Source organism: Aegilops tauschii, chromosome 2 (assembly GCF_002575655.3).
Source record: "Aegilops tauschii subsp. strangulata cultivar AL8/78 chromosome 2, Aet v6.0, whole genome shotgun sequence".
NCBI classification, from domain to species: Eukaryota; Viridiplantae; Streptophyta; class Magnoliopsida; order Poales; family Poaceae; genus Aegilops; species Aegilops tauschii.
The window spans coordinates 549,513,453-549,531,460 of record NC_053036.3 but is presented as its reverse complement, the minus strand read 5'-3'; the positions used below and the strand labels follow the sequence as shown (position 1 = coordinate 549,531,460).

At 44.2% G+C, this 18,008-nt stretch overlaps 1 protein-coding gene across 1 annotated transcript; it reads left to right on the top strand.

Annotated features, from left to right (window-relative positions):
- Positions 1-12,201: 12,201 nt before the first annotated feature.
- LOC141041243 (uncharacterized) lies at positions 12,202-16,719 on the top strand. Its single transcript, XM_073507364.1, has 5 exons — positions 12,202-13,269; positions 14,593-15,127; positions 15,191-15,544; positions 15,890-16,033; positions 16,115-16,719. Exons 1-5 carry the CDS (start codon positions 12,202-12,204, stop codon positions 16,717-16,719), a joined length of 2,706 nt encoding a protein of 901 aa, XP_073363465.1.
- The last annotated feature ends 1,289 nt before the right edge of the window (positions 16,720-18,008 follow it).

Here is an 18,008-nt window from a genome sequence, read left to right as displayed (position 1 = left end):
ATTTTTGCCTGTTTTTTGTTTTCTTTTTTGCTTTATTTATTTTGTTTCTAATTACTTATTTATTTTACTTTATGATAATTATTTTTGCTATTAAAGTTTCTAATTACTTATTTATTTATGTTATTAAAATTTATTTTATTTTGTTTGTACTTATATATTTTATTATAGTTTATATTATTTTGTTTTTCTTCTGTTTATTTTATTCTTGTTTTTCTTCTGTTTTTTTCTTCCTTTTTTCTTCTGTTTTTTTCTTCTATTTGTTTCTTCCTTTTTCTTGTTTTTCTTCTTTTTTTCTTCCTTTTTTCCTTTTTCCTTTTTTCTTCTGTTTTTTCTTCTGTTTTTTTCTTCTGTTTGTTTTTTTCTTTTGTTTTTTTCTTATGTTTTTCTTCTGTTTGTTTTTTTCTTCTGTTTTTCGTTTTTTCTTCTGTTTTTTTCTTCTGTTTTTCTTCCTTTTTCCTTCTTTCTTCTTCTTCCTTTTTCCTTTTAAAATCAGAAAAATGAAACTAATTCATTTTAAAATCTTAAAAATACAATTATATATCAAAAAAATCAGAAAAATAAAACTAATTCATTTTAAAATCCCTTGAAGGTTTGACAAAAGGTTTGATACATCATTCAGTTCATCGACCAAATACAAAGTTTGGTACAATAAATTATTACACATCAATTCTTCCCTTGTGTCCCTGCTTGCTTACGATTGTGCCGTATCCATGGAGCATCCTCATCATTTAACTTAATGCTTGGGTCAGTGTTCACTTTGAAGGGCGGAATTTCACCAAATATATTATAATCTTCTGACATGTCTGTCTTGTCCTCCACTCCCACGATATTTCTTTTCCCTGAAAGAACAATGTGGCGCTTTGGATCATCGCATGATGTACTGATCGTTTTCTTATCTTTCCGTTTCCTCGGTTTGCTACTCATGTCCTTCAAATAAAAAACCTGAGCGACATCTTTGGCAAGGACGAATGGTTCGTCAAGGTAACCAAGATTGTTGAAATCCACCATTGTCATTCCGTATTGCTCGTCCACCTTTACCCCACCTCCTGTTAGCTTGAACCATTTGCACCGGAACAAAGGGACCTTAAAGGAGGGTCCATAGTCAAGTTCCCATATCTCCTCTATGTAACCATAATATGTGACCTTTTGCCCATTCTCGGTTGCTGCATCAAAGCGGACACCACTGTTTTGGTTGGTGCTCTTTTTATCTTGGGCGATGGTGTAAAATGTATTCCCATTTATCTCGTACCCTTGGAAAGTCGTTATAGTCGAAGATGGTTTCTTGGCCAACATGTACAACTGATCTCCAACATCATTGTCATTCATTAAATGTTTTCGCAACCAACTGCCGAAAGTCTCCATGTGGGCCTTTCTAATCCAGGATTCAGGCTTCCCCGGGTTGTCCGAGCGTAAAATATTCTTGTGATGCTCGAAGTACGGAGCCACCAAGCTGGAATTTTGCAGAACTGTGTGGTGTGCTTCAGTCATAGAATGACCGTCCATACATATCGTGGATTCCCTTCCGATCTTGCCTTTTCCACTTAGTCTCCCCTCGTGCCGCGATTGAGGAATACCAATCGGCTTAAGGTCAGGAACATAGTCAATACAGAACTCAATTACCTCCTCATTTCCATAGCCCTTGACGATGCTTCCTTCTGGCCTAGCACGGTTACGAACATATTTCTTTAATACTCCCATGAACCTCTCAAAGGGGAACATATTATGTAGAAATACAGGACCGAGAATGGAAATCTCTTCGACTAGGTGGACCAGGAGGTGCGTCATAATATCGAAGAAGGATGGTGGGAACACCAACTCGAAACTGACAAGGCATTGGACCACATCGTTCTGTAACCGTGGTAGATCTTCTGGATTGATTACCTTCTGAGAGATTGCATTGAGGAATGCACATAGCTTCACAATGGCTACTCGAACATTTTCCGGTAGGAGCCCCCTCAAAGCAATCGGAAGCAATTGCGTCATAATCACGTGGCAGTCGTGAGACTTCAGGTTTTGGAACTTTTTCTCCGCCATGTTTATTATTCCCTTTATATTCGACGAGAAGCCAGACGGGACCTTCATACTGCTCAGGCATTCAAAAAAAATGACCTTCTCTTCTTTGGTAAGAGCGTAGCTGGCACGACCTTGAAACCATTCCGGATGCCGGTCATCTGGGTCTTTCAAAAGTTGCTGGTCCTGCCGTGCTTCCTTTGTATCATTTGTCTTCCCATACACGCCCAAGAAGCTTAGCAGGTTCACGCAAATATTCTTCGTAACATGCATCACGTCGATTGCAGAGCGGACATCTAGGACTTTCCAATATTCTAGCTCCCAAAATATAGATTTCTTCTTCCACATGGGTGCGTGCCCGTCAACTCCCCGCGGAACTGATTGTCCGCCAGGACCCTTTCCAAAGATGACTTTCAAATCCTTGACCATATCAAATATCTCAGCACCAGTACGTTCCGCAGGCTTCGGCCGGTGATCTGCCTTGCCGTTGAAATGCTTGCCTTTCTTTCTTACGTTATGATTTCGGGGAAGAAATCGACGATGACCCAGGTACACGTTCTTCTTACAATTAACCAAACGTACACTTTCAGTCTGATGTAAGCAGTGCATGCATGCATTGTATCCCTTATTTGTCTGTCCCGAAAGGTTACTGAGAGCAGGCCAATCGTTGATGGTTACAAAAAGCAACGCTCGTAGGTCAAATTCCTCTCCTTTGTGCTCATCCCAGACACGTACACCAGGTCTGGCCCACAACTGTAAAAGTTCTTCAACTAATGGCCTTAGGTACACATCGATGTCGTTGCCGGGTTGCTTAGGGCCTTGGATGAGAATTGGCATCATAATGAACTTCCGCTTCATGCACAACCAAGGAGGAAGGTTGTAGATGCATAGAGTCACGGGCCAGGTGCTATGGCTGGAGCTCTGCTCGCCAAAAGGATTCATGCCATCAGTACTTAGAGCAAATCTTATGTTCCTTGCGTCAGCTGCAAAATCTTTGAACACTCTGTCGATCTTTCTCCATTGTGTTCCATCAGCGGGGTGTCTCAACTCCCCGTCGGACTTACGGTCCTCTTTGTGCCATCGCAACGACTTGGCATGCTTTTTGTTCATGAACAGACGTTTCAACCGTGGTATTATAGGAGCATACCACATCACCTTGGCGGGAACCCTCTTCCTGGGTTTCTCGCCCTCAACATCGTCACCAGGGTCATCGCCTCTGATCTTATAACGCAATGCAGTGCATACAGGGCATTCATTCAAATTCTCGTATTCACCGCGGTAGAGGATGCAGTCGTTAATGCATGCATGTATCTTCAGAACCTCTAAACCTAGAGGGCAGACAACCTTCTTTGCTTCGTACGTACTGGCGGGCAACTCGTTATTCTTCGGAAACATATTCTTCAACATTTTCAGCAAATTTTCAAATGATGAGTCACCTACACCTTCCTGTGCCTTCCATTTTAGCAAATCCAGTGTGCAGCCCAGCTTTTTCAGACTATTATCGCATCCTGGATACAACGACTTTTTGTGATCCTCTAACATGCGATCCAAATTCTCCCTCTCCTTGTCAGTTTCGCAGCGTCTTCGTGCATCAGCAATGGTCCGACCAAGATCATCAGCGAGCTCATCATGTGCCTCTTCTTCACCTTCACCTAACCCTTCCCCACCTTCAGCATCATCCTCCATGAAAGTATCACCGAAATGATCATGATAGTTGTCATCGATATCATCCCCTTCTTCATCTTCTTCCATTCTAACCCCTCTTTCTCCATGCTTGGTCCAACAATTATAGCTTGGCATGAAACCGTGCCGAAGCAGGTGCGTGTGAACGTCTCTTGAGGAGGAGTAACCCTTCTGATTCTTACAGACAGCACATGGACAGATAATAAAACCTTGCTGCTTGTTCGCATTTGCCACTACGAGGAAATCTTTCAAACCCGTAGTGAACTCGCCGGAGAGTCGGGGACCGTACATCCATTGCCGATTCATCTGCATTATTATTATATAAAGTATATAATTAACCATCATGCATTTGTTAAACTAACTAGCTAGAAATAATACAAATTAAACAATGAACTACACACATGCATATTTTATCAATGACACATGAAAGGTTCAAGTTGCTAACCGCGATCGCGGAGGAAAAATAAATGAGAAAGCTCAAGTGTGGCTCGGACACTTCATATCATGTTTGTTTCAGGCTCTCGGGCATTTCATCAAACACCTTGTGTGCATAGGAGGAACAAAAAACAAACCCACCACCCCCTTCTGAAAATTGTGAAGTGAGCTGAGTGAAGTGAAGTGAGCTGAGTCCTATATATAGGGATGGGCCTTTAGTCCCGGTTGGCCTGGCCAACCGCAACTAAAGGCCTTCGGGGACCTTTAGTCGCGGTTGGCCAGGCCAACCGGGACTAAAGCCCCTCCCGTCCGCTAGCTGGATGGGCCTTAATCCCGGTTGGCCTGGCCAACCGCGACTAAAGGCCTTCGGGGACCTTTAGTCCCGGTTGGCCAGGCCAACCGCGACTAAAGCCCCTCCCGTCCGCCAGCTGTCGACCGAGCGCGCTGGGCCCAGATAGTTGGTCGCGGGTCTCCTCCCGAACCGCGACTAAAGACCCCTTTTGTCACGGTTCGATTGTTTTGGGGACTAATGGGGGCGTATGGAAGCCTCTTTTTCTACCAGTGACACGCCATTATGTTTTATGCAAATAATGATAGTAAATTATTGCGGTCCAGACAACATGATGCCCTTGCATTCACGTGAGAATTAAGCTAATTCTAGTGGTATTCTAGGCTTGATTTACTCTCAGAAAATCATGAACATCAAAAGACTGTAATTCCCTTTTTAATCTGTGCAAAGTGCCATCGCTTTCCAAAACTAACGATCCATTCGTGCGTTGTGTGAAAGAAAATTTATACCGCTGAAAATGCAGAACATGCAGGAACAAGAAAAATGATAGGATTAGCAATTAAGTTATTTGGTTGCACTACATGAAAAATACATAATTTTCCTGAAGAACTAGGTGCATCACATAGTTGTTATAGAAATAAATGAATATTTCTTCGAGGTTACACCCAACGGAATTTTCTCTTTGAAATTACATGCAGAGTAGACCGTATGGGGAAAACAATCATATATGGTTATCAAACATACAAACCAAACAAGCTCTATATTTTTTCTAAGAAATGGAATCCTCCAAAATTTCAATTAAATAGTTCTGCGGCATAGAGGAGGGCCATACAAGTATTTCCTTTTCTAGTTTGTGATTTTGTAGATCATTCACTACTTGCTATGAAATAGAGGTAAGTCTTTTTATAACAGCAAAAAAAGAACAAACCGTGCGCCATCTCCGCACTGACCACTACACTGGGCGTATTGTAAACGGGACATGCGCGCTGACCACTAACTACCCTGCACAATTAGTTCGTTTTGCCCAGTACTTTACAAGATTGCTGTGACGGCAATCAAAAATCGCATGAGGAGCATCATGGATGAGGTTATAAGTAAGAGAAAAGTGCTTTTGTCCCCGGGCGATTGATCACAGATAATGTCCTAGTTGCATACGAGAGTGTGCACATGATGAAGCGCCAGAAAAAAGGGAAGAATTATTCTTGTGCAGTCAAGTTGGACATGATGAAGGCCTACGACCGAGTAGAGTGGCACTATTTGTAGGCCATCTTAACACGGTTAGGATTCTCCATTAATTTTGTCAGGCTAATCATGAAATGTGTATCTTCTGTGAGGTTCTCGATTAGGGTCAATGGGGAGTTCCTACCCTATTTCACCCCTTCGAAAGGACTACGATAGGGAGATCCCATGTCACCCTATTTATTTCTGATTTGTGCGGAGGGTCTTTCTTCTCTGCTCAAGTTCTATGATGGAGGCTACATTGATAGGGGCATCAGAGTCAGCTACAGATCTCCTTGGGTCAGCCACCTTTTGTTTGCTGACGATAGTCTTATTTTTATCAGTGCTAAAGGACAAAGTGCAGATAGACTGAATAATATTCTGGACATTTACGGAAATGCATCCGGGCAAAGAATTAAGAGAGGCAAGAGTGCTATATATTTTAGCACCAACACACTGGCTCCGGTTAGGCAAGCATTGAAACTCGCTCTGGATATCCAAGTTGAAGCTTTTATTGAGCGGTACCTAGACCTTCCCACTACCGTTGGACGTATAACATGTGGCACCTTTGATCATATTGGTGATAGGGCCCGAGGTAAGATGCAAGGATGGTTTGAACGATTATTGGCATGCACAGGCAGGGAGATACTTTGTAAAACAATTGTGCAGGCCATTCCCACGTTCAGGATGAGCACTTTTCTTTTGACAAAAAAGTTCTGTAAGAGTGTTACTTCACCAATGGCAATTTTTTTGGAGTAGTTCTCTTGACAAGAAGGCGATGCATCGGGTCTCTTGGGATAAGCTAGCGACACCAAAGTGCAAGGGGGCATGGGATTTTGGGACATGCACCAGTTTAACATAGCCATGCTTGGTAAACAGGGTTGGAGGCTATTAACCCAGCCGAATACTCTGTGTTCAAGAGTTCTTAAAGGCCGTTATTTCCCGGGTGCAGGGTTTATGAACGCAACTGTACCACGCTCAGCTTCGGCAACTTGGCGAGCGATTGGGGCTGGACGGGAAGCTCTCAAGACAGGCTTGATAAAAGGATTGGTAATGGAGCATCGACGTCCATCTGGACGGATAAATGGATACCAGGTACTATTTCTATGATACCAATGCTGAAACCACCGAACACACCATTAGAGACAGTGGCTGATTTGATCGACACTAAGAATGGGACTTGGCGACAACAGGTGATTAGAGACAACTTCATCACACCGGATGCAGATGCCATACTGAAATACCTATTCAGCATGATGGGGGTGATGATTTTCTTGCTTGGGTGTCTGAGAAGTCAGGCAACTATTCTATTAAAACGGCGTACCGTGCTCTTATGACTCAAAAGGAGCGTGCAACTCTAGAGGAAGGGACGGCTACCGGCACTTCACAGAATGATCAACAGATGTGGTCTGCACTTTGGAAACTGAATGTTGTCCCTAAGGTTAGGGTGTTCTGGTGGAGAGTTCTACGAGGGATTCTTCCTGACGAACACACACTAAAGAGGCGGTATATAAGCGAGATCAGCAGATGCAATATCTGCTTAGCTATGGAGGAGGACTTACAACATGGGTTGATGTACTGCTCGCATGCAAAACGCTTCTGGCATGAAGCTCGAACTTGGTTCGATGTTCAACTACCTCCGCTGCACCCGGACTCATGGGCCAGGGACATCTTATGTGACCCACGTTTTTCGGACAAAGATAGGCCAATGATCATCACGATCATGTGGGCCATTTGGCACTCCCGCAATAGGGTAAAACATGATGAGGAAGGCTTGGATCCGGCCAACTCTATGCGCCTAACACGGGAAGCTCTAGACATTCTTGATCTACCCCGGAAGCAAAATGTAACCTTACCGGGTCATGGATGGAGACCACCAGAATCATGCCATATATCTATCACTATTGATGGTGCTATAGATTTTGATACAGGCACCGGTGGTGCTGGGGGTGTGGCGCGCTCTGCGCATAAACTGTTGGGCTCTTGGTGTAAACCATATATGGGGATCACTGACCCACTAGTTGCTGAAGCGTTGGCACTGCGCGATGGAGTTCTTTTTGCAAATCTTCGAGGATTCACGCATGTGATAATGGAGGTGGACTGCCTGGAGATGGTCAATCTCTGGAACACTCGCCACAATTGGCAATCAATTGTGGCTCCTGTTTTAGTTGAAATTGGAGAGCTAGCTCATGTTTTTTTTCTCTTTTTGTAATTCAACATGTAAATCGGTCAGCAAATGTTCCGGCTCATCTGTGTGCAAGGCATGCTTGCACACTGCATGTAACGGGAGAGCTGCTTGATGAAACTCCAAGCTTTCTCGTGACTAGGCTTCTTGCTGATTGTCCGAGGAATGCCTTCGTTTGAATAAAGCCTCTGAATTGTCCGCAAATAAAAGACTAGAGGCTTACACGTTTTTATAATCTACTCCCTCCGTCCCATAATATAAGAACGTTTTTGACAGACGAAGGGAGTACTTTAGACACCTTTTTTTGGACGATTGTTTAGTGTTTTTTTGTATGATTTCGAATTTATTTTATATTTTTAGACACAAAAAATGGCGCCACCTCCGGTTAGTTGAATACAAGTTGAGGCATATATATTTCTATCACATATAAGTACTCCCTCCAGGACAGTAATTTCGTTTTTTTTTCATTTTTCTGTTGAACCGAAAATTAAACCTACACGCTGGAAAAAAATAGGTGCCTCCCAAAGGCATCATACCCGCGACCACAAGCGTGTTGGGCCACCTCATTCCTTTCTGCTAGCCAGTTGGCGCATCGTATCTTTGTTGCCAAGTACATGAAGTAGTATATTTACCTGCTTCTAATAAAAAAAATGAAAAAATTGACGCATATTTACTTTTTGGAAATTTTTAAAAATGTTCAGAACATTTTTTGAAAATGTTTAACGCATTTTTAAAAATGTTTGACGTGTATTAAAAAATTATTGTGTAAAATCATTCTTACATTTCTTTTATCTTTTCAGATCTTGGGTATTCTTCGGGTTTTCCTTTTTTATTTATGCACAGTTCTTTTGTGCATAGGTTTTGTAGTAAACGGTGTATGTTATCTATGCAAATTTCTTTTTGAAATTATATTATGCGGTATTTTTTGAAAATACACACTGAATATTATTGTATAAATACACACTGAATACTATCGTATAAATACACAGTGGATACTATTGTATAATATGGATTGAACAATTTTATTATACATTCTACAATTTTATTATATACAATATCAGAAAAAATGTCGCATAATAAAAAGTTCGGTGTAAATTTAAAAAATGTCGACAACATTGAAAAAAACGTACACCGTTAATTACAAAATCTATATATAAGAGAGATGCTCAAAATTTTAAAAAGGAAAACCCGAAGAAAGCCAGGACGTGTCTAAAAAGATAAAAGAAATCCCAAACAAAAAAACGAAACAGCCGTCCAGTAAAAAAGGATGGTTTCTGTTTTAGAGTATTCATTTGGCGTTCTGGTGAGCACGCTTATCTGCGTAGTACTCGTCTGAGGTTCGAATCCTGGCTGGCGCAGGATTGTTTTTTTTTTTTTGCTGATTTCGAGTGTTTTTGGCAAACGAGGCCCTTTGTTTGATTAAATAAAAACCGAGGGTTTTTCTGTGATGAATGAAAGAACATGCTACGTCATGCCCTGACAGGCGGGCCCCGTTGGCCAGTTTCTCTGTCAATACGTGTTTATACGCTGTGTAGTCTGTTCTGCAGCGGCTCGCCCCAGACTTGATACTGACTCGTAAAAAATATCAAAAATGGTACCAATCCGCACGTCCTGCCCGAGTTGTGATACCTTCATGCAATTAACTCTTGTGTATGAGTGTAAGCCTATCAGCAAGTGAATTGTTTTTAATTTGGTTCAAGCGCCTGACTTGTCCCATTCCACAAAATTAATTTCTCTCCGCCAACGCGCTTCAAAACGAAGCAAGGACTGTCCCGGCCGGTCATTAGCAGAATAGCAGTTGTCTCTTCCCAGGATGGGCCGATGATCAGATTTATTCGCCAAGAGAAATCCTGCGCAAGAGAGCGCGCATGCAAGGCATCCACGTCGCCGTCAATTTTTCTAACCGTCCGATGCTTTGACCTTTACCATGTCTGGACGCGGCTTCCCGCGCCTCAGCTGGCCATGGCTCCTCCGTCCCCTCCGGTGCCGCTTAGCCTCCTGGCCCTGACCCTCGCGACCCGCGCGTGGCGGCCGACTCGGTTGAGGTGCCGGCCGTGGACAACCACGACACGGTCGACGGTGACATGCTTGAACACCCAAGCAGGCGGCCACTTCCACACCACACCGGGCACTCGGGAGGTTCTGCGCCGCGCCATCGAGGCATCGAGGGTGCACGCTGGGGGCTCATGCTCATCCTTGGAGTGCACCCGATGGAGACAGCAGCACGCGGAAGGGATCCGGACTTGTCTGCGGTGGAATGCATGCCGACACGCCGAGGTACGCTGCCACCGTCGAATCTGGGAACGCGATGCAATGCAGTGCCCTCTGCGAACGGCGGAACGCACCGAGTGACCACTAACCAGCAGACGGTGCTCTGCGCTTCGCAACGGACAGAGCACGCACGCACGTCGCAGCGAAACTGCAGCAGAAGCCTGAAGACGAGTTGCTACTTGCTAGACGCGGCACTGGTAGCTAGGAACCAACGGCTAGACGCGGTGGCTGTAGCCTTGTAGGGAACCCGGCCATCTCCTCCAGTTGTTTGAGCTGCAGGCACTCAAGCACGCCGCGTGCATGTACGAGTAGAAGAGTCCAGATGCACGAGATTAATATGAGTGAGGAGAGAGTACGCGAGTACTGGGCTGTTGTTCATTTTTGTTGATCAGTGTTGCAGATAAAGGCACAGGATTTGATATGTCCCTTGATGAACAGGTCCAGTAGATGCATGCAACGCGCTATGTAAGCCATGCGCCCGCCACGGCCTCCAGGATCTACCCTCTGCATGCTACACATGCTTGCATGACGAGGACACTGTCGATCATATCCTGTGCTTCTACGCGCTGCAGATCAACGTCCTCGGCCCTGCCAGTGCCGAAACATTCGGAGATTGGTGGCTCGGCTCCAGGAGGGATTTCCAGGGCAAGGAGAAGCGTGGTTTTGACTCTCTGGTCAGTGAGACGGCTTGTCATTGTGGAAGCAAAGAAACGCTAGTCTTTCATAGGCCCGATCAGTTTAAGGGGCAACGAGAGGTACTTTGCCATGTTTATCCTAGATGAGATCAAATATTGGAAGCCAGCGGGAATTGGTGTAGGGGTTTATATCGATTCACGAGGAGTTAGTATAAGTCTGTTTTGGTTTTCAATAAAGAGAATATATTAATATGCGATGATACCAAATACACCTTTGAGGATTTGCCAAGTGCATTTTGTTAAGTAGGCACGAGCACTAGTGCAAAACCGGGATGTATCACCGGTTCGTAAGGGCCTTTAGTGTCGGTTCCGCAACCGGCACTAAAGAGTGGGGACTAAAGCCCCCCCCCCCCCCCCCTAGTACCGGTTAGGCATGAACCGGCACTAAAGTGCACCCACGTGGCACGAGCCAGCACCGGGGGCGGGGAGCCCTTACTAAAATATTTGAGGGGGTTTTGGTTTTATTTTTTATTTTTCCTTTAATTTTGTTTTTTCCATTTAATATTTTGTTGTTTGCTGGTATTTTATGATACTACATATTGTACACGTTATGCATATATATATAAATAGAATTTCTCGTAGAACCGATCATATATATATATATCATCGAATGTCTCACAACCACCATTATAATTCACACATATACACATGCATGTATATATTTATACAATTAGGTATATATACAGTTTCTCCTACATGTTGCCTTGGTGCCTTCGGAGCACGATGACAAGTGGTTCATGGGGGCGGTAGCGGGTAATAGTATTCTCCTTTGGGATCTATGACCTGGTCGAGCAAAAATCCCGCTATTTCCTCTTGAAGTGCTCGTATGCGCCCCGTTGGTAGGAGCTTCTCCCGCACGTCATGGAACTGTTAAGAAGGAGATCAATATCGATAATCATGTAAAATTGTGAATAGTGTTTTGTGAAATGTACCCATTGCTGTCTATCAGATCTGCTCCTTTCGGACGCCATCATGCGAATGTTCTCGCAAACGTAGAACGCACACACATCAGTCCCCGGCGCCTGCTTCAGGGCCTTTACGAGAATTGAATTTAATCAGGTAATAATTAATCAAGCATGATAATTAATTAATGGTATTGAAACAAGAATTAAAGAGATGGTAGCTAGCTAGCTAGTACTACTTAATTACTTACCTTGGGTCGATACCAATGTTAGAGAATATTTCTGTAACCCGTTGCGTTGTAATCTCAACCTCCTTCCTATTCCTTGTTCTACTCAAACTCCTCTGCTATCTCTTGTACGCCAAGGCAAGGCTTCTGCCCACATCAATATATACGAGACGCGGCTCCCCTCGAGGGAGTAGGACCGCTTATTATCTTTCATGGTAATCAGAGCCACCTCTTCTCATACATCTACCCACAAACCAAAACCCTAGAACCACATATTATCGTCTCCATGCCTTCTTCAGCCGGCGTCGCTCTCAACCTCGGTTCGCCGCCATCTGAGAAGCTAGCAAGAGGAAATTTCATCCTTTGGAAGACCCAGGTGCTCCCAGCCCTGCGAGGTGCGCAGGTAAGCGGGCTCCTGGACAACTCTGACGCCGCTCCGCCCAAGACTGTGGAGATCACGAAGGCGGACAAGACGACGACCCTAGAGCCGAACCCTCTGTACGGGCCCTGGATCGCCAAAGACCAGCAGGTCCTGTCATATCTTCTCAACTCCATGTCTCCAGAAATCCTTGCGCAAGTCATCGGGAAGGACTCCACCTATGAACTCTGGACGACGGTGAACAATCTCTTCGCCTCGCAATCACAGTCCCGGATCACCAATCTGAGGATCGCGATCACCAACACCAAGAAGGGCACAATGTCGAGCTCGGCGTATATGGCGAAGATGAAGAGCCTTGGGGATGAACTAGCTGCCGCTGGTCGTCCCGTCTCTGATCCGGAGATGGTGGACTACATCCTGGCAGGACTCGACCGCGACTACAACTCCGTGGTGGCGGCGATCGGCGCTATCAAAAACACAATCACCGCCGACGACCTCTTTGCTCAGATCTCCGCCTTTGATCAGAGGATGGAGATGTTGGGAGACTCGTCATCAGGCGGGTTTCATTCATCTGCCAACGCCGTCTACAGAGGCCGCGGCCAGTCCCGTGGCAGACCCCGCGGGCGAGGAGGAACAGGGCGCGGCCGCGGTGACCGTGGTGACCGCCAGCCCTCTCCTGCAAATAGAGGAGGCGGATTCAGAGGACGCCCTCGACAGCAACAGCAACAGCAGGTACGCGAGCAGCAGCATGACTATCCTGAGTGCCAGATATGCTACAAACATCATCCAGGAGGTGCACGTGTCTGCTGGTGGCGCTATGAAGAGAATGATCAAGAAGAAAAGGAGGCGCATGCTGTCTCCTATGGCGTGGACACCAATTGGTACGCCGACGGTGCAGCAACAAATCACATCACAGGTGAACTTGACAAGTTGACAATACGGGAGAAATACAACGGAGGCGACCAAATTCGCACGGCAAGCGGTTCTGGTATGAATATCACTCACATTGGTAGTTCAATTGTTAAAAACCCCATGAAAAATTTGCACCTTAAAGTTGTCTTGCATGTTCCTCAAATTTCCAAAAATCTTGTTTCTGTTCATCGATTCACCCTTGATAACAATGTTCTTATAGACTTCTATCCTTACTTTTTCTTGGTTAAGGACTTGAGAACAAGGAGAATTATTCTTAGAGGACGGTGCGTGGGAGGCCTCTATCCACTCATATCATCATCATCATCTTCGTGGTCCAATAAACAAGCAAACATTGTCACCAAGCCATCATCATCAAGGTGGCATAGTCGATTAGGTCATCCATCTTCGGTCATAGTTAAATATGTTCTTAGCAAAAATAAACTCTCTTATGAGAATAGTGTTGAGTCAGTTTGTGATCCGTGTCAACAAGTAAAAAGTCATCAATTACCTTACCCCATCTCTACTAGTGTGTCTACTGCTCCTTTACAACTTATATTTTCAGATGTATGGGGGCCAGCCCCTACTTCAGTTGGGAGATTTTCTTACTATGTAAGCTTTATTGATGACTATAGTAAATTTACTTGGATTTACTTGTTAAAGAAACGATCTGATGTATTCCAAGTTTTCATCAATTTCCAAAATCTTGTTGAACGCAAACTGAACTCCAAGATCATTGCTATGCAAAGTGACTGGGGTGGTGAGTATGAAAAATTGAACTCTTTCTTCCAAAAACTTGGTATTTCACATCATGTTTCTTGCCCTCATGCTCATCAACAAAACGGATCTGCTGAACGAAAGCACCGTCACATAGTTGATATGGGGCTAGCATTTCTAGCAAATGCATCCATGCCACTCAAATTCTGGGATGAAGCGTTCTTAACTACCACATATCTTATCAATTTGCTTCCAAGTAAAGTCATCAAATTTGAAACACCCATTACGCGACTCCTTGGTGTCACACCCAACTACACATCTCTTCGTGTTTTCGGTTGTGCATGTTGGCCCAACCTTAGACCCTACAACACACGCAAACTCGCTTTTCGCTCAACAAAGTGTGTCTTCTTAGGCTATAGTCCCATGCATAAAGGAGTTAAATGTCTAGATGTTCCTACTGGTAGGGTCTACATATCCAGAGATGTTGTTTTTGATGAGCCCGTGTTTCCTTTTGCTTCCCTTCATCCCAATGCCGGTGCACTTCTCCGCAAGGAAATCCTCCTTCTTCCTCCACATCTTCGGTATTTTGATCATGGGGGCGACAGTTGTACTAATCAAAATCAAAGTGATGATATTCCTGCTGGTCCTGGTTCTTCTCTGTTGCCTGTGCAGGTCCCTGGTGAAAACGGTGCTCAAAATGATCAAAATTTCAAAAATATAGCCCAAGGTGATCTTATATTTCATGCTGAGGAAGGAGACGAACCTGGCACGGATGACGAAGCTGATCCGGCGGCGCCCACAACTCCTGTTCGCGTGCAGACCTCGGATCACGCGAACAAATCAGCCTCGGATCGCGCCCTGACCAGCTGCGGGGCCGGATCTCCCTCGCCCAGCGCGCGCCACTCCCGCGCCGCCACATCAGCAGCAGGCGGGACCAGCCGCGGGGCCGGATCCCCCTCGCCCAACGTGCGCCTGCAACCGCGGTCGGGCGGTCGATCCGCTGTGCCGGCTCGGGTGGCTGGCACCCGTGTGCACTTAGAGGAGACGGCCACACCGGCAGCTACACCAACGGCTACGGGATCCTCTGTACAGGAGGCGTCTGATTCGCCTGTGTCAGCACATGCAGATTCCTCAGGATCTTCTACGGCGAGTGTTCCTGTGGTCCAACCAACAGCTCCTTCACGAGTTATGACTCGGTTACAGAGAGGTATACGAAATCTTAAAATAAGAAAAGATGGGACTATACCGTATGGAATGTTGTGTATTTCAGGAGAACCAACAACATTGAATAGTGCACTTGATGATCCTAAGTGGAAGAAGGCAATGGATGAGGAATACTCTGCACTTCTGAGGAACAAGACATGGCATCTTGTACCAAATCAGAAAGGTAAAGATATCATCGATTGCAAATGGGTTTACAGAATTAAAAAGAAGGCAGATGGCTCCATTGACAGGTGTAAAGCACGTCTAGTTGCAAAGGGTTTTAAACAACGTTATGGTATTGATTATGAGGACACTTTCAGTCCTGTTGTTAAAGCTGCAACTATCAGACTTGTGCTAGCCATTGCTGTATCCAAGGGTTGGAGTCTACGACAGCTAGATGTACAGAATGCGTTTTTGCATGGTATTCTAGAAGAGGAAGTGTTTATGAGATAGCCACCTGGTTATGAGGATAAGAAGTCACCACATTATGTTTGCAAGCTTGACAAAGCACTCTATGGTTTAAAACAAGCACCCAGAGCATGGTACTCCAGATTAAGCTTACAGTTGAAATATCTTGGTTTCATTGCCTCCAAAGGTGATACATCTTTGTTTATTTATAACAAGGCTGGAATAGTCATTTTTGTGCTTATATATGTTGATGATATCATAGTTGCAAGTTCTTCACAAAATGCTACTAATGCACTTCTGCATGACTTGAGCTCAGAGTTTGCCTTGAAGGACCTAGGTGATTTGCATTTCTTCCTAGGTATTGAGGTCAAGAAAACTCAAGATGGAATTGTGTTAAATCAGGAGAAATATATCATTGAGCTTCTATCTCGCATGGGAATGAAAAATTGTAAGCCAGTTCCTACAACTTTGTCTTCCTCAGAAAAACTTTCAGCATATGAAGGTGTGCCACTTCAGGAGGAGGAAAGCACAAGGTATAGGAGTACTGTGGGAGCATTACAATATCGAACTCTCACACGTCCAGATATCTCATTTGCTGTCAACAAGGTTTGTCAATATCTGCATGCACCTACTTCTGCACATTGGTCAGCTGTCAAGAGGATTGTAAGATATGCGAAGCATACTATGGGAATAGGACTTCATTTCAAACGTTCTAATTCCTCTCTTGTGAGTGCATTCTCTGATGCTGACTGGGCAGGATGCAGTGATGACAGAAGATCAACTGAAGGCTTTGCAGTATTATTTGGGTCTAATCTTATTTCTTGGAGTGCTAGAAAGCAAGCCACTGTGTCACGGTCAAGTACAGAAGCTGAATACAAGTCCTTGGCAAATGCGACTGCTGAAATCATTTGGGTTGAATCACTTCTTGAGGAATTGGGAATCAAGAAGAATCGTATCTCATGTTTATGGTGTTATAACTTGGGAGCAACATATTTGTCTGCAAATCCTGTGTTTCATGCAAGGACAAAGCACATCGAAATTGATTTTCACTTTGTGCGAGAAAGAGTTGCAGCAAAGAAACTCGAGATACGGTTTATTCCCTCCAAGGATCAAGTAGCAGACGGCTTTACAAAGGCATTACCAGCAAGACCATTTGAGGAGTTCAAGAGTAATCTTAATCTAGGATAGTTAAGATTAAGGGAGGGTGTTAGAGAATATTTCTGTAACCCGTTGTGTTGTAATCTCAACCTCCTTCCTATTCCTTGTTCTACTCAAACTCCTCTGCTATCTCTTGTACGCTAAGGCAAGGCTTCTGCCCACATCAATATATACGAGACGCGGCTCCCCTCGAGGGAGTAGGAACGCTTATTATCTTTCAACCAAAACAACTTTTCTGCCCATTTTTCTGGAGTCACCTTGATGAACTTTTCCCAAGCCCTGCCCGTCGGCAAAGAAAATTAATAAAGGGGTTATTAAATAGTTCATATCAGGAAATGACGAACTAAATAGGCCGAGATATAGTTAATAATGACTGAAATTACCTGTTGACTATCCCCTTCAAGATGGTGTAGTCACTTTCTTTTTTAAGTAGTGAGTCCAGTACTTCAACTTTTCCTTGGTCAACTTTAATGTCTATCAAGATCCAGTGGAAACTACATGCGCACACGTTTGCATGTCTTAATTAAGCGGGCATGTGCATAACACTAATCAACTACCCTAAACCATATACACTTAATTATTAGCATCTAGCTAGCTAGTAAGCAAAAACAGAATTTGTAGTACAAGACAGTGTGACTCACAGGAAGTTGTAAGGAAGTAGTATATCTTCATTGGTATTGAGGCGCTTCAAGAACTCTAGCATGCTTTCCTCTAAACTTGCTCGACAACTTGCAATTTTCCATGTGTATTCATTAACGGTATTTGGGTCAATGAAGCCAATGCCATAGCGTCCAGATTTTTTCATTTCATACATCTTCATCCTGCATAATACCACAGAAAAGAATATAGTGAGGATAATTACAGGTAATGATTGATCAAAATGATCACTACAGCTAGCTTGAGACTTAAATTACAGAAAGAATTCACTTACAGACAATAGCAACTGACGATAGATTTGTCGAGTGCATCTTGATTGAATAACTGAAATAGTTCTGAATACTCAACGGACACATCTTTCTCATGGAATTAATGCTCCTCCTTAACATTCACCATGAGGGACTCTCGATTGGATCTCTTGGTAATGTTCATGTACCACTGATGCAATTCATACATTCTCGTTGGGAGGTTCTTGACCTCGTCTGGCTCGACCAAAGGTTGGCCCCGGACATATTTCCGTTTTATTTCCTCCTCTCTAAGCGGAGACATGGGCTCGATCTCGAGGAGTTGTCCAACAGTGATCTTGAGCATTTCAGCCTGCATTATATGCTCCTCGGTTATTACCACATTGCCCAGCTGGGGAACGTTAACGGTTTGCCCAC

What these genes read in the sequence shown, in the direction of transcription:
- LOC141041243 (XM_073507364.1), top strand. Translation starts at nt 12,202, where the DNA reads ATGCCTTCTTCAGCCGGCGTCGCTCTCAACCTCGGTTCGCCGCCATCT. An exon ending in GAGGCGACCAAATTCGCACG is followed by an intron (nt 13,270 to 14,592) that starts GCAAGCGGTTCT and finishes TTGCCTGTGCAG; the next exon opens with GTCCCTGGTGAAAACGGTGC. An exon ending in ACAGAATGCGTTTTTGCATG is followed by an intron (nt 15,545 to 15,889) that starts GTATTCTAGAAG and finishes ATTTCTTCCTAG; the next exon opens with GTATTGAGGTCAAGAAAACT.